A 25,572-nucleotide genomic window follows, 5' to 3' on the forward strand; every position below is an offset into this window, starting at 1 on the left:
TCCTCCTGCCCCCTCCCCATTTTTCAGATGGCAATGTGCATTTATTCTTTCACTTACTTCAAAATGTGATAAGCCAGGCCTGTTGCATTGGAGGGTCCTCCCCATGCTCACTCTGCTGCATGGGGCCCTGGACTTCAGCCAGAGTCCTGCCCTGATGGCACCAGGGTTTGGGGACTGACGTTGCTTTAAGATCTTCTGCTGAGCCCCCTATCCAGGTGCCTCCCCTTATCAGAAGTATGCTATTGTCACAAAGGAAAGGGCTTTCTCAACACTGCTGCCCCAGTTATGGAAAGCCCTTCTGAAAGAGCCTCGCCTGGTACCAACACTGCAACCTTTATGATGTCAGGTAAGAACATTCTTATTCACCCAGGCAGAAGCGTCTGCTAACAGCAAAGGTTTGTCCAACAACAATTGTATTGTTTAGACTTTGAGCAAATACAGTGAGACTCTCTACAAGAAATAATCAAAGGAGGGACAAGCTTCTGTGGGTTATTTAAACGATTTGTCCGTGTAGCCGTAAAGGACAGGAAAGAACAAAAAACGTGACAAAACCACCAAAGATGCTATGGTTCAATAAAACTGTAAATAATAAAGGAATAGGAAAAGATGTCTGCTGGGAACATCAGACCAGAGGCAGGGACTTTATGATTGCATTCTGGAGTACCTGCTGAACTCAGTGGGACTGACTTTTGAGTAAATATGTTCAGGCTCACAGTGTACAACTATTAACCTGAACTGTCAGCATGCAGCTTTGAGGAAGGCATTGGCTCTGTGCCTTTTAAACTTCCCCATCTGTAATCCCTTCTGATGCAGAAAAGAATGAGGATAAACTGAACGATTTGATGTTGCACTTCTGCATGGCCCAGGGTGAAGTATTTGGGAGGTCTGATGCTGACTCTTCTCTACTTTTATCCATTCTAAACTGATCCGGTTGTATTAGTGCTACCCCCAACTGTTTCTGTTTTTCTAAGCTTGTGTTTTGAGCTTTGACCATGGCTTTGTTATTGTTCTTGGAACACAAAAACGCTGTTCAAAAACAAACAAACAAATGCTATTACAACAGTTTTATTTTGTTTTTTTAAAAAATATTTTTAAGCTGCCTTTAAGGGTGGATCCCTAACAGACTAAACCAGGCTTCTCCAAACTGATGCTCTACAGATGTTTTGGACTTCAACTCCCATCAGCCCGTCAGCCTGGCCAATAGCCAGGAATGCTGGGAGCTATAGTCCAAAACCTCTGGAGGGCACCAGCTTGGAGAACGCTGGACAATAAGCTACCTAGTCTATTTTGTTTCATTGCATACAGGCACTATGCAGATCCAAATTCCCATCCACCTTGAATGATAATCAGTGTCTTGATCAGTGAATAAGGTGTTTGTGAACCAATCAGATTTATAAACATAGGGAAAGGAAAGGAAGAAGGCACACAGAAGTATACTGTATTAGGCCCAATATGTTTTGAATTAAGATCATCTTCAGGGGCACTATATAATATTAACAAATCAAAAGACTGTATTACAAGAAATTGGTAGAAATTACAATAAGGAAACATGACAACAAAGCTCAAGAATATCACTTGCATGGTTACTGTCAATGGCAATGAAATAAACGATAAAGACGACTGAATTATACTTTGCATTTTGGAATAAAAGATATTAAATTACTATGTATTTAAATAATAAAAAGAATAAAGCATTTATTTTTATTTATTTTTACAAAACTCAAGAATATGTTTTGGAAATGTGTTACAAATCCCAAATATGAGATGATGCCACTCTAATGCACACATAATTTAGACTTTACCTCTTCTGGCATACTTGTGTCACGTGTCCCCTTTCCCTCCGGCATTCCCATGTGCTGGCAAACTGACACGGGGCACCCAATCAGTGAGACCTCTTTTAGTCAAGGAAATCTCACGGTGAAAAGCTCAATGGTTACCCACTTCAAAAATACGTAAAGCTGCTTGATAGTCAGAAAGCTTTAGGCTCGAAGATAACGTACAGTCAAAATGCTACTCACTACGACTTGCGATACTGCCGATTCTCAGTGGTAAACTGCTTTGCAATCTTCCTAGCGTCTAGATGCGCAACTTCCCTGGGTCTTCGTGTGGTTTCGTGTCAACTGAGCTGAGGAGCAGTCAGCAGTAGGGCAAGGCAGGAGAAGCAGGCAGAAGATGGGGGCTTGACTATGTCATAACTAGGCTCACAGGACTTCCTGCTCCCGTCTACGTAGGCCACAAGCCCCAGCTGGCTGTGCCACCCATGCTGCCAATTGGATGCCTACCGGCTTTCTCAGGGGTGTTACACCTCAGGCCTTTCGGCCAAATCCAGTGCACCTGAGGTGCCAATTTGTAGTTCCCCAGATGGCCATGCTCCCTTCCCTTAGCCCCGCCCCGCCCCTTTCCCCTCGACTGCCAATCATTTGGTGATTTCCTGGATTTGCACTGTGTCCCCGTCCCCCCATTCTAAAAGGATGAAATGCATCTGCTAAGGCTTTTTTATATACTTGCAGTAAGAGCCTTCAGCTAACACATGCTGGTGTTTATTGAATTTTTGTCACCACCCCTTTGGACTTTCATCCTATCCCACTTTGCATTTGGCCTCACCCACCACTGGAATGTGGGCCCCAAAGATCCTCTGAAATTAAATTCGACCTTCTGGCTGAAACAGGTTCAACAGCCCTAGGTTATACGAATGAGTAGCAGACGTTGTTCAATGTAACCTAGATGTTTCTCAGCATTATTTTAACTTTTTGTATTACCAGACTATATGTTATATTAATATACCAATATATTTATTTAGACTGTATGTTATGTACTGTATTGCATGGAATATACCATATGTTTTTTTAAAAAATATTTACATTATTCTGGATAGAGGAAAAATGACACTAAGGGCGCAATCCTGTGCTTGTTTAGGCAGAAAAAATGACCTATAACTCTCAGCATGCCCCAAACCTGCCATGCTAGCTGAGGCATGCTGGTAGTTGTAGGATATTTTTCTGTCTAAATATGCGTAGAAGTGGGGCCCAAATAGTTTAGGTAAACCAAATACAACTTACACTGCTAATGTGCACTTCTCATATAGTGGTATATAATTTGAGCCACAGAAATATTTGTTACTCATTCCCCAGAGGGAATAAATATCACCCAAAATAGAATTATGAACATCATACAGCATGAACACAATTACTATAAAGTGCTTTAAATGCTTCCTCTTTCCCTCGCACCGCCTCATTCACTCAGGTCTGTATTCAAAAGGCAATCAAGACAGGTTTACTGGCTTAGTAAATATTTGATATGGCTTAGTTTTCCCCAAGAGAGATTATTTCATGGGCCTCAATCACCTGCTTGGGAAGGGATGGGAAAGACCTGGGATAATTTTGCATAAAAACAAAAAAACCCAAGTTTTTCAAATACTTATACACTGCCAAGTAACCAATGTGTCTTAATTCAACTATCAAAATGTGGTATTTCTGTTCGTCTTACAAACCTTATCAGAAATGACATAAGCATCTTTATCAAGGAATGAGCATCTATAAAACTGCAACTTTCAAACAATCTCAAACATTTTCATGAACATGGGCTAAGACGAATATAGATGGCTTTCACCTAACACTGCCCAATGAACAGCTTAATCTTAACAGTGAGGACACACATTTTAACACCAAGGATGGGGACATTGCCAAGTTAAGAAGAGACTAAAACCAGGTGCACGTGTAAACCAGGATCAAAATGCTATACTGGGAACTCCTGCAGCCTCCTTCCTCTCTGCCACATGATAAGCTGCTCCCAAACTTCTAGAGACCTTTGGAAATGGCTTCTAACGCACCACAAAAGTCTGTCTGTGGTCGGAAAGGAAAATTGGAAAACCAATCGTGTTGCTCAAGTAGAACCCCTTGGACACACTGAACAGGTTTACACTAGGGTTGTGCAATGTTGGAAACTCAGATATTCCAATACAAGGCTCAGAGGCCATTTTGTGACAGATCCGCCATTTTTGGATGGGATCCGCCAGGAGCAGAAGGCAGATGTGTCCTCGCTGCGCACGATCACTGGCTTCCCCACTGCCATGCTGGCGTCCTCTAGCGAGATCGCTGGTAAGTCCAGCCCTCCCAGGCACTGCATGCTGGGGGATGTAGGCTGTACCGTGGCTCAGGGCTGTGCAGGAAAATGGAGGATCCTGTCCTAAAATGGTAGACCTGCCACAAAATGGCCTCTAAGCCTTGGATTTGAATATCCAAGGTTCAAACCTTGCACAGCCCTAGTTTACACATAGGCCTGGTTCAGAAATAATGACAATCCATGCTAATCCATAGTTTATTTAACACATTGCTTGTTGCCCTATCCAGGTTTTGTCTGGCAGATGACTGAACCATGGTTTTCCCCCTCAGTTGTTGGTCTGTTTGTTTCCCTCTTCTTCCACCCACTCCCTCCCTCAATCCCAAATGTCTTTGCAGTGCTGTAATATGGGCATGCAAAGTGGAAGGATTTTCTTTTATGCTCTTGTCTACCATCTCTGTAGCTTGGTGAAACGACCCATGAACAACCCACAGCTCTGCATTCACTTGTAACAACAAGCCATGGTTTAAACAACTCAGAGTTCACAATCCAACAACAAACCATGGGTTCTCTTTCTGGGTTGTTTGTGATTAGAAAACCATGGTTTGTTAGCATGGCAGGGTTTGCACATCATGGCAGCAGCGAATTCAACCACCACCACCCATGGGTTGAATAAACGATGGATTTCAACTCTACATGAATATTCTCTGCAGGCTGCACCACAGCTATCGCCATGTTTTTCTACAAATTCTTTCAAGGGGTGACAGCTGGAGGAAATCCAACTATTTCCAGTTTTCTTTTAAAAAGCACAGAATTGTATTTTTTTTTTAATGTTACGAACCAACTCATGCCACTTCACTGCTTGGAAGGCCCCGAACGCAGTGGCTTCTGAGATTCCTACGCCCTCCTGTCCCTCTGATCTCTTTTATTTTTCGAGTAGGAGGGAAGGAAGCTAGAGGACAGTCAGGAGAAGTCATATCCTGGCCCCTCCAGTCTTGTCCCCCTCCGTTCCCACCAGAATGCCTCCTTTCCCCCTCTGCAAGGTCAATCTTCTAGCTGCGAGGAGGCAGGGTCAAGGGTTGGATCTCTGACTCCCCCTTCTGAGGTCAGAGTGCTGTCTCAGACTTCAGAAGGGGTTTTCTGAGCCATCCTATCATCCCTGGGATGCTTGCCCAGGGACAATAGGATTGCTCTTTTAGTCTCCTCCTTTTATTCTTGCTTAACTCTGGGACCTTCCAGTCAAACAGTTTCCCCAAAGCTACGTTATATAGATACATTACTATAGCATGATCTCAACTATAGTTCGGTGAACTAGATTTTCAATTCAATCCTGGCCTCACTCTTTAAACTCTCTTAAAAATAAGGCATCATTGATTAGATCATAATTGTTCTGTAGTAAAATCACACCATTCATTGCTGCTTCCAGAAATCTGAGTCAAGTGTCTGCTCTCTTTTTCTTAATGAACTAGTAGGCAAAGTGGCAACCAAGGACACCTGGGTGTGCTATGGTACGCTGGCCACTCAGAAGGCTGATGGGAGTTCTTCCCGAGGCAGGTCCTGGGCCACCTACACTTCAGAACAGACTCGGTTCTTCACTGCTGATGGATTCATTTTCCTGAATATACTTGAGAATGTCTACCTCAGCCATGGTTTGAATCTTCTCTTTCATTGGTGTTGCTCTTTGGGATGGTGATAATGAGAGCTTTGTATCACTTACTACTGGCTTCTTTGGTACTTTTGGCTTAGGTGGCACTGCAGGCTTGGTCCTGGGTTTGGGTTTGGGTTTAGAGCTCAGTTTCAACACTTCTTCAAAATCCTCGTCCACTCTGTGAAAGAGAAAGGGAGAGGAATCAAACAGGTGAAGGCTACCTTATGTCATTTGGGCAACTCTTACAGTCAAGGCCAAGCTACCCTTGATGGCGGCAGACCTGTGTCTTTTATCCTCGGTCTGCCACTATCACATGCTCGGGGAAGGGCTGTGTAGCTCAGTGGTAGAGCTCCTGCAATGCATGCAGAAGGAACCAGGTGCAATCCCTGGCATCTCCAGGTAAGGCTGAGAGAGACTTCTTTGCCAAACCTTGGAGACTTGCTGCCATTGTAGACAAGACCGAGCTAGATGGGCCAGTGGTCCGACTCAAGGTAAGGCTGCTTTCTGCAGTTCTTCCTGTGTCCCACTCCGGTGACAAGTGTTATTTAAAGTAACAACCAGGGCAAACAGATGGGCAGTACTGAACCCTCTCCCCACCTTCCTTCCCCCTAAAGTCAGTGCCCTGATAGCGAACCAGACTGGGAGATGAACAGCTGGGGAGTTCAACACCTTGGCCTGTACATCCACTTTGCACTTTAAACTGCACACCCCTCCTCCCACTTTATATGGAGCTTTTTCCGACTTGTGTTTAAAGACAGAGGTCCGTTTGTCACCCCAAGACCAAACTACAGTGCTCAAATCCATGTGCTTCACCGGAGCTTTAGAACCAATGAGCATGAGCTTGCTTACGCATGATCTGGTGAGAGAGTACACAACCTCAGGTCTATACCACCACTACCTAACCCCCCTGCAATAAGCTACCTATTTCCTCTGAATTCAGACTGGTATTTATGGCACGGTTTCAAAAGACTGGAGATGAGCCATAATTAACTGGAGGCATAGGGATGCTAATGGCATTCAGGATTGCAGTGGTGCAAAGCGTGGCATCTGCCAATGCTGCCACCGAAGAACGAAAAGGAACTCTTGGAATGATCTGCCAAAAGACACATTTCCAGTAAAAAGGGGTTGGGTTGAATCCAGATGAAGTTAGCCATATTTTAGTCCCAAAGGCCAAAAGGGGCAGCTGTCTTCCCAGCCCGCTTCCCCAAGAAGGCTTACAGGAAAGATGTGATGTCATGATGTCCCATGGGCCTCTGTTCTGCCAAGCTGCTGAGAACAGTCAAACTGTCGCTTGAAGCAATGACAAAGCTTTAAAAATAAATAAGAAGAAACCCGTATTTATGGCAAGCCCTCTGAAAGCTCTTTGGTTCCCCCCACAGATTGGGTAAAATCCAACGTAAGTCCTATTTAGAGTAGACCCATTGAAATGAAAGAGACTTAAGTTAGTCATGGCTAAGAAGTCCCATTCATTTCAATAGGACTTACTTTGGATTTTAGTCATTAATTCAAACTTTTGGGGTGTGTTTTGACCCCCAAAAGTAGTGAAAAGGTTTGGGACAAATACATCATCTGAATGTGAGCACATTACAATCACAAGTAAATGACCTGTGAGGCATTGTCTGGGGCCTCTGGAAATGTCTGGGCAGCTCATCTTTTGTTCTTGAGAACCTTTTTCAAATTCTTAAGATGTGGCTACTTTCATCTTAGTAGGGTTGGGTAACTAGAGAATTTCTATTGTTGTTTGCCGCCTCTTGTTCCCATTTTCCATAGAGTGTATTTTATATTCTTGTTATTCTCTATTAAAGAAACTTCTATCATAGAAGTTCTCAGAGCAGTTTACATGAAGTGTGTGTGTGTGTGTGTGTGTGTGTGTGTGTGTGTGTGTGTAAAATCAATTAAAAAACAGATAGCCATAAAACACCAAGACTAAAAGGCAACAAGTTCTTAAAAGTCAGATAAAAAATAATCAGCAGGGCTAACATTAAGTCTAAAAGGCCTATTTTTTAAAAAAAGTATTTGCTTGGTGCTATTAGGGGAACAAAGGAGGCAGCAGGCGAACCTTTCTGGGGAGAGCACCCCCCAATTAGTGTGCCACCACTGAGAAGGCCCTCTCCTTGGTAACCATCGACCTCAATCTCTGAAGTTCAGAAGCTGGCATTCAGTAGTTTATGCTTATTCACTGGTACACCCTAGGGAACGAATAGACTCTGTTTATTGTCACTTGTGATCTAGCACCCATGCCACACTGGTAAAGTCTATAAAGAAAAAATGTTGTTTCCTGCCATAATGAAAGAATTGGGCCTCAATATCACTTCCTAGCAAACTCAAGAAGAAAAATTAAAAGACCGCTTTTGGGAGGCAACAATGCTGATATGTCATAGTGTAACAAAAAACCATTTGTTGTGTATTATATGCCAAGTGCCAGGGGAATAATTCTGCACATATACAACAGTCATAACGAGTCAGCGGACCTGCAAACATCTGTCTCGTTAAATCTTCTTTCACTCTTCGAATTCTGTAAATATTTGAATTTTAAAATAGCACGTGCTCAAAGAGATGTATTATGGTTATGGTTTCTAGCATAAATAGATGACAAAGCAGCTCCCATTCACTTTGGTGAAAGCAAAGTGCTATAAAATTCTGAATCTAGCCTCAAAACTGCATGCATGGGGATCAATTCTTCTGAGGCTTCTTTCTAAATATCCACATCTCCTGTGCCATTAAAATCATTGGAAGTATTGATGGTGGTTTTAATAATGGCAAGATAGTACGCTTTCCATTTATTACTCCTCCAATAATCGATGGCACACCAAGAACATAAGAGCCATGCTGAAACAGACCAAGGGTCCATCTAGTCCAGCACTCTATTCACACAGTGCTGTCGACCAGGGAGCAACAAAGCAGGACACAGTGCAACAGCACCCTCCCACCCATGTTCCCCAGCAACTGGTACATACAGGCTTATTGCCTCTGATACTGGAGGTTGCACTTAGCCATCAGGACTTGTAGCCATTGGTAGCCTTCTCCTCCAGGAATTTATCCCACCCTCTTTCCAAGCCATCCAAATTGGTGGCCATCACTACCATCTTGTGGTAGTGAATTCCATACTTTAACTATGTGCTGTGTGAAGAAGTACTTCCTTGTATTTGTCCTGATTCTCCCACCAATCAGCTTCATGGGATGACCTCAGGTCCTAGTATTTTGAGAGAGGGAGAAAAATCTCTCCCTATCCACATTCTCCGTACCATGCATAATTTTGCACACCTCTATCAGGTCTCCCTTTAGCCTCCTTTTATCCAAGCTGAACAATCCCAGCTTTTGTAACCTTCCCTCATAGGGGAGATGCTCCAGTCCCTTGATCATTTTAGCTGCCCTCTCCTTAGTAATTAAGGGTCAACCTTTGGGGTGAGTGTGTGCTATGCCAAGCCCAGAGGATGGCATAGTGCTGCTCTAGTAGAGGTCACTCTACATATGTGGCACCCAAAGGCTCAGAGTGCTTTTGCTTCCAGTCTACCTTGCCAAAGAGCAGGCTGCAGTGCAAAGAGAGCAAGGCCAACTTCTTGTTCCTGTCCAGATGTCCCACAAACATCTGCAGCCTCTTCCACTTCTGGAAACCAGACTACAAGGTGGGTACACATGCTCTAAACCAGGGTTGGGGAACTTGTGGCCCTCCACATGTTTTGGCCCACAAATTCCTTTCTGGCCCACAGCTATAACCTAGGTTAACATTGACAAAGAGGGCTGGGTGAGTTGTGCAGTTTTCAGTTTTTTCTGACTAAAGTCATATATGCATAGGGTGACCATATGGAAAGGAAAACAGGGCTCCTGTATCTTTAACAGTTGCATAGAAAAGGGAATTTCAGCAAATGTCATTTGTATATGGAGAACCTGGTGAAATTCCCTCTTCATCACACCAGTTAAAGGTGCAGGAACTATACTAGAGTGACCAGATTTAAAAGAGGGCAGGGCACCTGCAGCTTTAACTGGTGTGATGAAGAGGAAATTTCACAAGGTTCTCCATATATACAAATGACACCTGATGAAATTTCCTTTTTAATACAACTGTTAAAGATACAGGAGCCCTATCCTCCTTTTCATATGGTCACCCTATATATGCAAATACATAGGCTAGACAGGATTGTTGTTCTATGCTTATGTGATGTTGGTGTTGGGTCAAGCAAGGCAGAAAAACAATAAAGCAGGGTGGATAATAATTATGCTTTAAAAAAAAAAAGTGGCTTAAAATTTTTTAAGTTGGATTTTTTTTCCAGCCCTGTAACTATCTAATCTTTGTTTGACCTATCAGTTATGGGTATTTTATTTTTGTTTGCTACTGTTTTCTCCAGAGGGCAAGGCTGGGCCAAGACAGAGAGAAACAGAAAGCAACAAGACTGGAAAGAAAGAGGACAAAATTGTCCAGCACACAACTTCCTCTATTTGCATAGGCTGCAATCCTATACCCACTTACCTGGGAGTAAGCCCCTTTGAACTCAACCTATTTCTCAGGAGACATGTATAGGATTGTGCTGTTAATTTCAAACTGTGATGGGTGCTGAGTATATTTCAAAGACATTACCTCTATAGGTAAAAAGAAAGCGTTCAAAATATATACATACATAAGAATGAGCAGTGTAAATAATACTCTATATAGTTGTAAATTAACATGGTTTATGAAAAAGTTTCCATGGAAAACGGGATTTAAATTAGTGATTAAGAGCGATCTTTCTCTCATCTTCATTTAAATCAATCCACCCTGATTTGTAACATATATTCTGAAATATCATTAATCTTATTAAAGAACGAGCAAATCTGACACAACCCAGGCCAATATCGAACCTACACTTTTTGGCAAATAAATGTGCTATTAAAAGGAACCACTGCAGTCAGAAAAACAGAGCAAAGCAACTATCTGAAAAGATTAAGAAACATCTCAGAGCCAACTCTGGGGTGGGTGGGGGGAGTATCACTATTTGTTTATATGGTTAAAAAGAGGTTTATAAGAAACACAGAAATCTACATGGTTTATAAGGAGCACAGAAATCCACATTCTATTTTGAGATTTAAACATATTAAGTTCAGTTTAAAAAGGAAAGACTCCGTTTGAACATCTTGTCATAATACTGTCCAGATTTAACTGCAGCTTGGTCTTAATGGAAAATATCTATAGCTTCTAAATAGGTCAAATAAACCAGAAATGCTAGATATGTCAGCTCCAACAAATAAGTAGTGCAAAATAGGTGTGGTTCTACTCAATAGCAGTTGACCCTAAGAAAATAATATTTTTTCCTATTCTGCATAACAAGAAACTCTTATTTATTGGAACTACATGATTACAAGTAACATAAAGGTGTTAGGAACTAAAGGACAGCTTTTGCAAAGCAGTTGCCTTTTTAATTTATTTTTTAAAAGAGCAACAAACTACATTTGTGTTAAGAAAACTGCAAAGGGTTACCTCAGTGATCAATGAAAGCGTTATGCACCGGCTGAACCATTAGCAAAAACTTTTCTGAGCTGAAGATATTTGTGGAAGATGGATGAAGACACAATGACCTGATCACATGATCACTGCAGCCCACCATGGCTTGTTTAAGCCACAGTGGGTTGCAGTGTATGTCAGCTACCATTTTGAAGATGAATGCTACAGCAGATGGGTACCATTGCTTGTTGTGTCATGCGAACCTGGGTGTCATGGTTTATGTGAGGGCTAAACAACCAATAGGTGGTTCTAGGGTTATGGGACCCAAACAGAGATGTGTAACACTGAAATGTGGAATGTCATTAACTTGGTAATCATTCAGAAGGTGTGTGTGAGGTTTCTCCCCACACCCACAGAGACATGACAAAGACATCTACCAAAATCCTCTAAATTAGGCAACTATTAGAAGTACGGGAGCCACATTGAGACTGCACTCATCCTTTTGTGTACTTCTGAGAATACAGAGATAAAGAGATGGAGGAGAGGGGGACGGAGCAGACTGAAGGAGTAGGCAACTGCAGCATTTGTCTGGTTCTAGCTGGGGGGGGCAGTGGGGGAGCTCGTACAGCCAGCTGAGATTAATGAGAGCTCTCCCATTGGTTTGTGACCAAACCACTCACGGTCAGCTTGACCGATCAAGTCAACGGATGCTCGCAGCCCTAGGGCCTGGAAACCACTTGGCTGAATGCCAAGTAGAGATTGATTTTTATTTTGTCTCATCAATTATGTTTAAACTACCATTCTTCCTGCCCCCAGCCTTGCTTGCTTTCTAGCAGCCACGCAGGTGCCATGGTAACAAGAAAGGCAGATATTTAGCTTAGATAGCTTTAAAGAGGTCATAATGGGGGGAAAAGTCTTTGGCTTGGATTCTCATCTTGCTACATATGATAAAATGCAACACAATAAATAAAGAGATACTGCAAGCCTAGATGAAAGCAAAACGAAAAACCAAACTGCAGTTGTTCAGGCTCTCTTTAGAAAGGCCAGCATCAGTGAGAGACACTGTCTAAGTTAAGATGCAATGGGAAACTATGGAACTATGAATAATACAGAATGACAAGCTTAAGACTCAGGTGCTGCTGCTCCCCTCCTCTTTTGCACCTGCAAGGAGAGGTTTTCAGTTTTAAACTAACCACAGTTCCCTGTGACACCCAAACCTGGGGAACTGTGATTTGTTTAAACCAGGGGTGGGCAGAAAGTAGATAACCAGCTTTGGACTTCAGCTCTTAGAAGACCCTGCCAGCATGGCCAGTGATCAGGAATACTGGGAGCTGCAGTCCACTACATCTGGAGATTTACTTTCTGCCCACCCCAGGTTTAAACTTTAGCAGACTTACCCAATCGGTTGCCTTCCAGATGGGTTTTGAACTACAACTCCCATCATCTCCAGCCAACATGACCAAGGATAATGGGAATTGCAGTACATCTGGAGGGCAGCAGTTTGAGGAAGGCTGAACTAGAGTTTGAGAACAAGCCAAGATCTGAATCCATGAAGTGATTCTGCTTGTTCTCACTAAGCATATCTTCGGGCTCATCTACACCAAGCAGGATATCCCACTATGAAAGAGATATGAAAGCGGTATATAAAAGGCAGGAGCCACACCACTGCTTTAAAGTGGTATTGAAGTGCACTGACAATGGTTGGGGCCCATTGACACATACCACTTTCACAGTGTTATATCCTGCTTGGCGTAGATGTGTCATGGCCCCCAACAGTTGTCAGAGCACTTCTGTTCCACTATAAAGCAGTAGTGTAGAACCTGCAGTGCACTTCAATACCGCTATAAAGCAGTGGTGTGGCACCTGCATTTTATTATACCGCTTTCATACTGCTTTCATAGTGGAACATCCTGCTTGGTGTAGATGAGCCCTTCAACAAAACAGTTTCCTGTGTTTGGATGTTAAAGGGAACTACGGTTAGTTTAAAACAGGAAATGCAACGCTGTGATCTTCCTGGGGATACGAAAGAGGAGAAAAGGAAGAGTGACAGCCTAAGTCTGAGCGTGACTCATTCTCATGGCAGGAAGCTTTGGTTTTCTGTTCTCTGAACTGAGCCAATGTAAAACTCATTTGACTGAAATGAGAAGCTAAATGTGCCCCTCTAGCTTTGAGGCAGCGGCTGTACTGAGTTCTTGCAGCATTACAAAATATTCGGCATTTCTCGCTTCAACTTCTCAACAGAAACAAGCGTTCCTCTCCTGTAACTAGAAAGCTGAGATCTCAAGTAGAAATGATCCATTGCTCTTACCAGGCTGATTTTATACAGGTCAATTTGCAGTTTAAGATTTCTATCTTACAAATCAGCTGTTTTGATTTTTTTTTCTTATCTTCATAACTGCTTTTTTTAAAATAATAATAATAATAATTCAGCCATTTATTATTTCACTGTTAACAAGGGCTGTGCACTTGGGTTTGGGTAAGGCAGGGACTGGCCAGTTTTGAGTGTCGTACCTAAAAAGTTTCCTCTGAAAGAAGTAGGTACAGGAACTGGGAGGTCTGGTGTGTTCTATCAAGCCTGTTTGAGTCTCTCGCCGTCAGCAACACAGAACTCCATGCTGCCAACAGAAATGTTCTTTGCTTCTCAACAGCTGTCTCAAAACAGACTCCCTGGTTAGCTAACTCATACTGTATATGGAAGAACTCTGTGTTTTGGAATGCCCGTTCTGTTTTTAGCATGTATAGTATGTGCCCATACAAAACTGTGTATGAAATGTCCCCCAATAAAAATCAGAATGGTTTAAAGATGAACTTCCAATCAGGAGCACTTACGAGGCATGTATTATTGGCCTTGTGAACTGTACATTGGACTGCAAGGTGTGAAAATAACTATAGCAGTTGGGGCTTGCTTTCAGAAATGAAGGATTCATTCATTTGTGAACTGCCCAGAGAGCTTCGGCTATTGGGCGGTATAAAAATCTAATAAATAAATAAATAAATTTCAGCTCCTCCCCGCCTATGAGAAAGTTAATGCTTCAGTTAATAGGCAGCTAGTCAAATTGACACCAAAACTCTGATCATGCTGTGATAGCAAAAGATGGAATCTGTTCACACCCCAAAGATTGAAACGTCATTGACATCCTGCAATCTTCCACGTCTTCTGCTGGTTCCTTCTACCAAGAGCAAGGCTACAAAATAGATAACGTACTTTTAATTTCAGCCTTTTAGTGCACTGTAATTTATGTACCCTTCAGACTTCATTTTCTGACACAGCATTCTCAGGGATAATTATACTGAGCTCCTTCTATTCTAATCAAAACACAGTATTTGCTATATTTCTCAATTTAGATTAATGAGCCATAAAAGGCCAATCACATTAATACCGCACCCAAATCTTAGTGTTACAGAGGAGTAAATTAGTACTGGAGCAGCAGAAAGATTTTAATGAGGTACAAATTTAACCTGGCAGATGAGAAGGTCACCATGAATACTTTCATAACATGGAAGGCTGCAAATGAAAACTAAGACATTGCATTAACAGCCAGTACTGGTTCACACTGATGTCTACTTCGCCTGATTTCTCTATACTTGATTGCTGGAACAACTTCCCTGTGAGGAAAGGTTGGGGATTTTTAGCTTAGAACTAAGGTGAGTAAGTGGGGGACATAACAGAGGTGTACAAAAATATGCATGGGGTGGAGAATCTGAGCTCCATCACACCAGTGTTATAGCCCGCTGTCACGGTGTGTTGCATACAAAGGACTCAGATGACGCCGTCCATGTCCTGCCCTGATCTTGCCTCTTCCCCCACTCTTTGCGAGGTTTCCAAGTGCGGGGAAGGAACGGTTTTTCCAGCAATGCGCTCGACCCTCTACATGTATTTTTATCCCATCGTACTCAATCCGATGTTCTGAGGGCGGGTGGCATTACTGATGAAACGGAGGGCGAGGTGTCCCTGCGAACAACCAATAGATTATAAGGGGAGGTACAAATGAGATCTGCAAGGTGGGGGGAAACAGTGATTCCGAGGAGAGGTGTGAAGATGAATGAAACGTAAGGCTTTCAAATGCCAAGTAAACAGAGGGGGATAATACAAGGGCAAAAGTTCAGGTGTGATGGAGCTATTGGAATCATAGTACTAGAACCTGGGGTCATCCCAGGAAGCTCATTGGTCGGAGATTCAAGACAGATAAAGGAAAGTACTTCTTCACACAGTGCATAGTCAAATGATGGAATTCGCTACCAGAAGGCATAGTGATGGCCACCAGTTTGGTTGGTTTTAAAAGAGGGAAAGCCTTGTTCTCTGTGAATTTGTCTATCAGTGGCTACTAGTTATGATGGTTATACATTACCTTCAGTATCAGAGGCTGTATGCCATTTGCTAGGGAATATGAGTTGGAGGGTGCTATTGCATTCACACCCTACTTGTAGGTTTCTAATAAGCATCAAGTTGGCTGCTGTGGGAACAGAATACTGGACTTGAGAGGCCTTTGGTCTGATCCAGCAGACTCTTCATACGTTCTTATGCTTTTTGCTGGATTTTGGATCAGGCATGCAGAGCCTCCATACAGACAGTTTTATAGGGACCGCACACAAAGTCATGTGAATGCCCTCCCAGCCCGTGCATGATTGTTCAATATGCCCTGCTATCATAAAAGGAGTGTTTGTGTTTGAAGTAAGGTAGAATTACATGAAAAGTTCTTATATTGTTCAACCTTTATTTTGGACTAGCTAGCATGGCCAGGAGTCAAGAATGCTGAGGGTTGTAGTCCAAAACATCTGGAGGGCACCAGGTTGGGGAAGGCTGGTATATAGGACTGTCACCCTTGTACAAAATTATCACGCAGGTATCCCATTCTGGTAGAAACCAGAACCGGTAAGAGAACAGGTAAACGCCACAAACAAGAGGAGAATGCCAGGAAACCAAAGGAAAAGTCTCTGATCAGGAATTTGTTCTCTCCTACTTCATCTTTGCCAGATGGTGATAAGATTCCTATTGCAATTCAGCACTAATAGCTAGAATGAGTTATCAGTCTCTTTCCTGTGCTGGCAAGTGATTTGCTATTCATCACATCCCAAGCTCCATGAAAACATGAGGGGTAAACCTTTGAGGCCTCTTTTACTTGACTGAGCAGGAAGAATTGTATAATTTGAAGTGTATTTATATGACAGATAAGTAAGCTGTTTCCAGCAGTCCATGGTTAATTCAAAGGCTTCAAAAAAAATTGTGTTTTGCTCACATGAACAAAATACCCATCTCTTATTACTGGGATAAAGCAGAGGGGGGGATAAAAACACCGAACTGTGCCTGTGTGTGTTCCACTACCTTCCCAGCAATATTGCCCTGGTAAAATCAAGTTATGCCCTGCAGATGTCACATCTTAGAAGATCAGATGTGGTGCCAAAGCACAAGAGACAGTATGTAATTAAAATCTATGCCTGAGTAAATTAAGGTAGGTGTCGCTGATTTGACAAGTTAATACTAATACGTTTTGTATAAACAATAGAAGCCACAAAATCACATTTTCCAAGGGACCTCACACAGTGGAGATTTTCTCCTTCCATTAGGAATGGGTTATTAAAACTTTGGAAAGTTACTAAAACACGACTCTTGGCCTGAATATCTTACATGCACGTGCATTCCTATAGTTCAGTTTTCCCCAACCTCCAGTCCACCATATCTGGAGAGTATCAAATGGCAGAAGAATGCTGCAGTGAGTGAAATGTGACCCTGTAGGACAGGGAGAGACAACCCAGTGCCCGTTTCGGACAAAAACTCCCACAATTCCTAATAATTGGCTGTGCTGGCTGGGATTGATGGGAGTTGTAGTCCAAAACATCTGGAAGGAATCAGGTTGCCATAGGATGTCACAGAGAGTCCAGTCACCTAATTCCCCCATAAAGTGTGAACATGTGCATTTGGGGGGAAATGTGCATTCGTTGAATGGGAACACAACTTTGGGAAATTGTGACATTTCCTTGAAAAAGTCGCTCTGGTTCGTATTCAGGCCTGTGAACAGGACATGTCCACATGATTTGCGAACATATACAAAGTTCTGGTACATTGCTCCTGGAGAGTCATACCTTAATAGTTCCTCAGTGTCCTCTTCAAGGCTAGCGTTTAATGCATGTTCTCTGCTGGCACAGGCGGTTGGCAACAGCAGTGAGTCACCTAGAGCCACCATTCCACCAAGGTCTGGATCTTCAAATAATTTCAGATCTATTGTTTCAGCAGACAGAGAGCTTTACTCAGATTTGAGCTGCATGCAGCAGCAACAACAACAACCAACATAAGTTTTGGCCGGGGGGGGGGGGGGGAGCTACTGTGGCCATGTGGTACAATAATAAGATGGATGGATGATATTCTGGAGCTGACGGACTCGACCTTGGGGGAGCTAGGGGTGGCGACGGCCGACAGAAAGCTCTGGTCCATGAAGTCACGAAGAGTCGGAAGCGACTGAACGAATAAACAACAAAAACAAACCCCCATGGAAGGGGGGAAATGCCTGCAATTAAGGGTGAAATCCTATGCATGTTTAGACAGAAAATGTCCTACAACTCCCAGCATTCCCCAGCCAACATGGGGAAAGCTAGGAGTTGTAGGGCTTTTTTTCCTGTCTAAACATACATAAGATTGTGTCCTAAGATGCTATTAATCCATATTATATTGCCCCGTACGGCGCACAAACTCTTCCTGAATTATGGTGCTATGTGTCATTTACGTATACCTCACTGCAGCTGTAGACCCCCTTTTTGCAGGTCTTCATTGCCTAACAATTATTTCAGCAAGGGAGCAATTTTGGGAGAATAAGGTCTGACAACACAAAAGCCAATTCTGCGTCAGAAGGCTACCATCAACCCATCTGCAGATCATGATGTGTGATGAACTTACACACATATATTTGTGTATGTTTATACAGGGGTGTAGACTTCTCAATTTGGGTGGGGGGCATGAGACTAAACCTGGGAAAGGGTGCTAGGTTTATTTGTTTACATTTATTTCAATATTTCTATTTCTGGAAACGATCCTCAATGGATCCTAGAGTGTTTAAAGACACATATTAAAATAGCCAGTACTGAACGAAAATATAACATTTTAATTATATTATTATGGTAGTTTATACACTACCCCTCCATCCATAGTCCTATAGAATATACCATCCAGGCTGAAGCCCAAGACAAAAACCAACAAACTCCTTTTAGGAATTAAAACAAATTTATTATAGCTAACCAGAGGGAGCACTGAAGGGTAGATCACTTAACAAAGCACTAAGGAGAAGAAATACATTCAGGATATGCTCTACGACCAACCAGGCTGTGAGCTTGCTGATCCCAGAGGGGGCTTGAGCCCCATCCCCTCTGAGATCAGCAAGCTCAGTTTGCTGATCCTAGTTGACACCCCTGTGTTTATATATGTGGTCTGAGTAGCCACAATGGGCCAGATCACCTTGCAGGACCTTGTGGTGTCTTAACCATAGAACCTTTCTTCCTTTTATTGTAGTATTGCACCTACTAGAATCTAATAGGTAGATACCATTACATATACCTAAGCAAGCAAGTTAAAGAGCTGTTATGTTGGAATAAACTATACCCAGAACCTGGCAGAGAATGATTATGAGTTTTACAGCTAGGGTTTTCCATGTTTGGTGAAAATTCTACACATATTTGCAGAGCGCATATCAAGAAACAGTGAGTAAATACATCACTTTCTTTGGCTGCTGATATCCTCTTACCACCACTGAATGAAGAACCTTTAGCCGAACCATGCAGGCCTTCATCTGAATCCGCGTCTTCATCAAAAAGGCTTGGCTTGGGTTTGTCTTCTTTGACAGGCGAGGGTGTGGGCTTCTTGGTCTTTTTAGATCTACATGTTTAAGTGACAAAAGAGAAATTGAGTAGATAATTACTAGAACTATTAAGAAAATCCCATGTACTTGTAAATTGGGAACTTTCAGGGGCGGGGCGGGAGATTAGGGTTGTGGCGTGGGTGAGATTCCCCCACTGCTGCCTAATGCTGATGGGAATTGCAGTCCAACAACATTCAGAGAGCTACATGTTCCCCATCCTAATCTACCTCAAGGTGTCTCTGGCTTCAGTGATCCATACCAGGGACTCTGCAATAGGTCATATTAGATTGCAACAACCATGTGTTCCAGCCTTGAACACTGAACGCCGGGCCGGGAAATGGCGGGCAGCAGCAGGTGTTGCTGACACAATCCATCATAGTCAAATAATCCACCAGGTCAGAGAACTTGAAGTGTTGCAATAGCCACACTAGGATCTCCTGCTTTACAGGGAGGAGACGTTTTTGCAATTGATAGTGAACATAAGAACATACAAAGATCCATGTGGGATCAGACCAAGGGTCCAGCACTCTGTTCACATAGTGCCCTACCAGCTGTCAACCAGGGACTGACAAGCAGGACATGGGTGCAACAGCACCCTCCCACCCATGTCCCCCAGCAACTGGTGCATAGAGGCTTACTGCCTCTGATACTGGAAGTAGTGACAGTGCTACGTTTTCTTTCTTCCAGGGAAATGGCAGGCAGCAGCAGGTGCTGCTGGCACAATCCATTTGTATAGTCAAATAACCTACCAGGTTAGATCTGCTTGAATTCCAAAGAACTCAGGGTACCCAAAAAATTATTATGGGTGCAAACCGATGCATGTTTGGACAGGAAAAAAGTCCTACAACTTCTAGAATTCCCTCAGCCAGCATGCTAAATACAGATTTATGGGAATGGAGTCTCCGTCTTTTGAGATGATCTTAGGAAATCCACATTGCCAGTAATGTTGGTCACAGAGGATGGCTGGCAAGGGAATGCTGGAGTTTGGGGACTTTTTTTCTGTCTAAACATGCATAGGATTGCATCCTAACAACATTTTAAACAATTACTGGGGTAAGTGTGTGTCTGTGTGCGTGTCTGGTATTTATAACCATCTTTCTTTCAGCTCATTTCCTTTCACGGGCATCACACATGAATTGCTCTGTGACTGACATTACCAGCAAAATAGATTTCCTTGGCTCACCTCAAAAGGAGAAAACTCCATTCCCATAAATCTGTACTTAGCAAGTTCCTGCCATCACAACCCATTACAAGAAGAATATCCGTCTGTGGCATCAAATGTACAAACGTGAGAGCGTATCGTATTAAACTTTGAAGTCGGCAGCGGCTGGAAGACGGTCCTGTCCTGCTCCAAATACGGAAGGCTGCTTTGGCAAAATCCCGTAATGGACATTAGGCTGAGAGAGGGAAAGTGCTGCCAGATGATTGATCAGAAATGTCACTGTGCCCAGCATGACATCATCAGAAAGAGCTGAGAAAGCATAACGTTCCGTGGGAACAGACAGAAGCGTTCCAGGCCTCACAATTCACTCAGACTTCTGAGTTATTATTAGCACCATTCGTAACTTCTCCAAAGCATCCCTTACTTTTAAAGAAGTTGAGTCTGCCAAGCGTACTTCAAGAGGTTTGTTGCTGGTGGGCAAAATGTGGCTTGGGCTACCATATCCACAGTGTAATTTCCGTCACGACTAGTTCAGTGCTGTTACTTTCTGGGAGCAAAACACTGCTGGGCTCACAGAACCTATTTATTCAAGATCTCAGAGTTCTGTGGAATTAAATCCATCGTTTTAGCCCAAGGACTAGAGGGTATTAGGAACAAGTCCTGAGGCAGGTATTTCAGTAAGCTGTGTAATCTTCCTCTGCTTTGGTGATATTAAAAAAAATGTAGGGCTTCTTCCTCTAACCTGTGTTACCTTGTATTTCAAATATTCAACTACAAAAAAGATGAATACTGATATCCCACCTTCTCAGAGTTTCTTCCTTCCATTATTCTGTGTATAGGAGCTAAATACAGATTATGATCAGCTCACAAAACAACTCAAATGTCTTCTGACAAGAAAACCTTTGCACAAGTCATATCCACAAGTCAAATGCCTTGGTATGCTCCAAGCCTCTTCTGAATGTTTGGGGGGGGGGGGGTTTAAATCAAGGGAATCCATGTTTGCACCATTTGGCAGTGGTTTTTCACCTAAGCATTTCCATCAGGAAATGGGAAATCACAGGGGCCTATGGGAGATCTCTTTTCTGATGAACAGGACACCTGGAGGAAATGGAACAAAACTCTCTTTTGCTCCTTTGTGTTTGCCGTTGCCCACACACATCTCCCCACTCCACTAGGAAAGGGGACATTGCCCCTAAGTTCTCTAAAATGTTGCAGGAAGGAAGTGGAGTGTGACCTTTTTATACTCCTTTTAGTCCTGCCAATGCCGGGGCTTCAAAGAGCATGAAAGAGGCCGTTTCTGCTCTCGCTCTTTTGGGCATAGCCACATACAAGGAGGAGGAAGAGAGATGCAATTGGTGAAGTAAGAAAGGGGTGGCGATGTTGTGCAATGCTGGCTTGGAAGGAGTGTGTAATCCTTTGTAACTAGCCTTGCCTCCCACAGCAACCATTTTGTGACAGTGCCCACAAGTTCCTCAAATTGCCAAATGTGTCACAGGTCCAAAAAGGTTGCCTACCTCAGTTGGGTTTGGGGCGAATCATCTAATCAAATTGTAATGCCCATTTGGAGTCCACTCAAAGTAAAGCTTTTAGTGCATTGGCTCACTCTTCAGTTGATGTCAGGCAGGCGCCAATGCAGCTTTGCTTTTGGCGTCTGCTGAAAACATTTTTATTTAAACAAGCTTTTCCAGAAAGACCAGGCACAGTTTGATCGGCATAACTTGATTTTAAATATTTTTATACTGTTGTATTTTGTTTCTTTTTTTAAAAAAAATATTTATTTACTGTTCACCGCCCGTGAATCATTTTTAGCTATAGGGTGGTTTATAAATCTTGTAAAACAAATAAGTCCCACCAACAGTAAAACCGTCAAAGGTCTTTCAGTCCAATCCTATGCAGGTTTACACTGAAGATGACCTCCAAACAAAAGTCGCATAGGAACAGGATGGCCTTTATGGTGGAAGGGGCTGTAACTTAGCAGTAGAGCCCCTGCTTTGACTGAGGAAGGTCCCAGGTTCGACCCCAAGCATCTCCAGGTAGAGCTGGAAAAAACCCTGCCAGAAATCCTGGAGAGCTGCTGCCAGTCAGTGCTGACAATTCTAAGCTAGATGGATTAATGTCTGACTCAGTATAAGACTGCTTTCTATGCCTTTGTGTGTGTTGTTTTGTTTTGTTTTATAATATAGTTTCTTTATTATTATTATTATTATTATTTATTTTTTATATAGCACCATCAATGTACATGGTGCTGTACAGAGTAAAACAATAAATAGCAAGACCCTGCCGCATAGGCTTACAAGATACTAGCCCTGTGTAAGCAATGCTCCAAATCATGTGGGAAGAGAGGGTGGGGTTGCATTTATTTTATTATTATTTTCATTGATATCCCACCATTTTTTCCTCCAAGGAACCCAAGATGGCATACGTAATCCTCCTCCTCTCCATTTTATCCTCACAACAACAACCCTGTGCGGTAGGTTGGGCTGAGAGACTGTGACTGGCCCAAAGTCACCCAGTGGGTTTCCATGGCTGAGTGGGGACTAGAACCCAGATCTCCCGACTCCCAGGTCCAACACTTTAGCCACTTCAACACACTGGCTCAACACACGGGCTCATGTGCAAGCTCCACTCCCAACATCCCTGTCAACTCCACTCCTGACTGGAGACTCCAACCACATCCAGCTGAGCATGATTACAACCCACTCTGTGTTATCGGGATTCCCAATTGTGAGGAAATGTCTAAGCACATTTAACTGAATGCTTGGAATCTCCCTCCAGAATGCCAGCCTGCATAGCCCCGTATCCTCTTTGCACTTAGTTTGGAGTAATGGCCAAGTAAAGTTAGAGTGTCATTATGGTAGACAAGTCACTAGCGAAGGGGTCTCCAATGTTTTGGGTCAGTGGGTTCATTGAGAATTTTGAGAGTGTATTGTGGGCATTCTCACAAAATGGTTGCGGGGGTGGGTGGGTTGTCCATTCACAAAATGGCTACCACCATGGGCAAAGCTGTTCACAAACACCTATTTCCTAGAGGGCAGACTGGGCATCAAAGCACAAACAATTCTTTTGAACCCACAGTTTTCGACTCTAGGACCCATTTCAGAAGGCAAACTAATGAGGCCCACAGCGAGGTAATTTGACCAAGCAACAAGGTAAAAATGGGGTCAGAATCCCAAATGCCAAATCACATATTTGCTCTCACAAAACAACAAAACATTCCGACTTCACAAAAAGCAGGATTAATCATTCTTGCCCTGAACTATTTTGATGGTGAGTGTCCCAGAACATGGATAGCACTTGATAATGGGCAAAGAGCCATATCGTTCCAGGAAACGGATCTGGAAAATCCCCTTATACATCCTCACTGAGGGAACTCTTGGTCCTTAAATAGTAAACGTTATTTTACTATTTATTGTGATGTTGTTGTTTTATTTATTACGTACAATTTGTACAAATCTTGGCTTCTTGTATATGAACATTTAATCAATCCAATGACTAAAACTCAGATGATTCATTAAAACGTCTTTATTTGAGGAACAGACCTATCAGAAATAATAGCTGACTGAGATGCCAAGCGGATGTAAAGGCTAGCCTGGTAGAAGTTTGCTCTGATCTGGTAGCTTTTGGTTTTACCTTTTCTGTTTTGAACAGCAGAACCCCGTAGCAAATCACAGATTGCTTTTGACACACTGCTCAGTTCCATGTACAGCTTACCATGCGTTGGAGTTTGGTGGGGGTGGCAGGAGAAACAAGCTGTCCTAAGACAAACAAATCTAACACTGCTCTATCCTCAGAATTACGGGACTAGTTCTACAGTTCTTTGAACCCCGGCCAATGTTTGCAAAATATTTGTAGTTTTAAAAGGAAAGGACAAACTCATCTTTTTCTCTTAAATCTTTTCTGTACTTGGATGGGATCAGACAAACTTGGTTATCATTTTGGCCAGGCAGTGGAAGAGAAGGGAAGAGAAGAAAAGGAAGGAAAATGTAATACCCTATTAAAAATTCAGATAAATGCATGGTTGTGTCAAGGCACCACTTATTATACGTTCAGAAGTATAGGAGTAAGGGAAAATACAGCTTACCAATGTTGCAATCCTAAGCAGACTTAGTTGGAAGTAAGGCAAAGTGAGGGGCAATGTGGTGTAGCGGTTAGAGTTTTGGACTGGGACTCGGCAAATCTGGGTTCTAGTCCCCCCTCAGTCAAGAAGTCACTAGGTGAGTTTGGGCTACTCACTGAATCGCAGCCTAATTCACCTCACAGGGTTGTTGTGAGATACACAGTGGAGCGGAGGAGAAACTGCCTTAGGTTCCTTGCAAGAAGAAAAGAGGCAGGATATAAATGTAATAATAAATAAATATAACGATAAATAGCACCTACTATTTATTGTTTTATTTATTTATTATTACATTTATATCCTGCCTCTTTTCCCTTCAAGGCTACAGATAGTAAATGAGTGGAGGGAGCGTAGGATTTTGCTTCCTGAACTCTGCACATTCAGTGGAATGTCTGAAAAGGACTCTTATGTACGTATGTTCGTAACTGCACAAGGTTCTTAATTGCACAAAGACACATACACCCATGCATTCAGCTGAACATGCATAGAGATTCCTTTCAGATTTTCTGCTAAATTAGAGGAAGCCAGGGAGCAGGACTAGCAGGAATGACCCCATTCCCCCTTCAGGCCTGGAGGAAAAGGTCCAAACAGAGCTTGAGACTAGAATCCTATTCACACTTACTTCACAGGAAGCCCCACTGAACTCAGTGAGGCGTTCTTCCATGCAAGCATGCACACACTTGCATGCACAGGTCACTCTAGCAATATTTGTAATGCCACCACTTACAATCTTTATCACACATGAAAAATGTTCTGAGATATACTCCAGGCCAACCCAGCCCCTGCCTTGACGGCGTCGCTTTGGTGCTGTGGGGCCTCCAGCTCCTGCACTTGCGTTCCTTCCAGGCATCTGCATGGGAAGGAACGCAAGTGCAGACTTTCCGTCGCAGCTGCCGCTGCGCTGAGGACCAGGAGGGATGGGGGAGGAACGAGGCAGCCAGAGGAGGACCAGGAGAGGGACACAGGGTGCCCAAACCACCTTCTTCCCTCTGACCTCCCTTTGGCTGCCAATTCCTCCCCCCGTTGTTGATGATGAGGAGGATGAGGATGATGATCTGCGCAGCTTCGCAGATACAGATAAAAAATGGGGGAAGGAACAGGCTCCATTCCTCCTGAGCTCCTAGAGGTCCGCCTCCTTCCCTGTCCAGCCGATGGCAACCAATCAGGGGGTGCCATCGGCTGTGACACGCCTCCGCAGACAAAAAAGTCAGGTTAAGTGCCCAAATTTTTTTCAGCGGAGTTTCTGGGGTTTGCCGCTGGATGGCTTCACAATGGCCGCTGTGTCGTGTAGATGACCTGCTTCTACTGCAAATCTACCCCAGGCCAAAC

The 25,572-nt window shown here is 43.1% G+C and overlaps 1 protein-coding gene across 1 annotated transcript in view; it reads right to left on the reverse strand.

Annotated features, from left to right (window-relative positions):
* Nucleotides 1-1,049: 1,049 nt before the first annotated feature.
* The window catches only part of HS1BP3 (HCLS1 binding protein 3), a 47,181-nt gene continuing 22,658 nt past the window's right edge, over nt 1,050-25,572 (reverse strand). The window contains exons 5-7 of the mRNA XM_063125216.1: nt 18,854-18,984; nt 17,205-17,340; nt 1,050-5,885 (exon numbers count right to left, since the gene is read on the reverse strand). Of these exons, the coding sequence (XP_062981286.1) occupies nt 5,633-5,885; nt 17,205-17,340; nt 18,854-18,984 (520 nt within the window). The 3' untranslated portion in view covers nt 1,050-5,632. The remainder of the gene's footprint in view (nt 5,886-17,204; nt 17,341-18,853; nt 18,985-25,572) is intronic.

Source organism: Elgaria multicarinata, chromosome 4, assembly GCF_023053635.1.
Source record: "Elgaria multicarinata webbii isolate HBS135686 ecotype San Diego chromosome 4, rElgMul1.1.pri, whole genome shotgun sequence".
Lineage (NCBI taxonomy): Eukaryota > Metazoa > Chordata > Lepidosauria > Squamata > Anguidae > Elgaria > Elgaria multicarinata.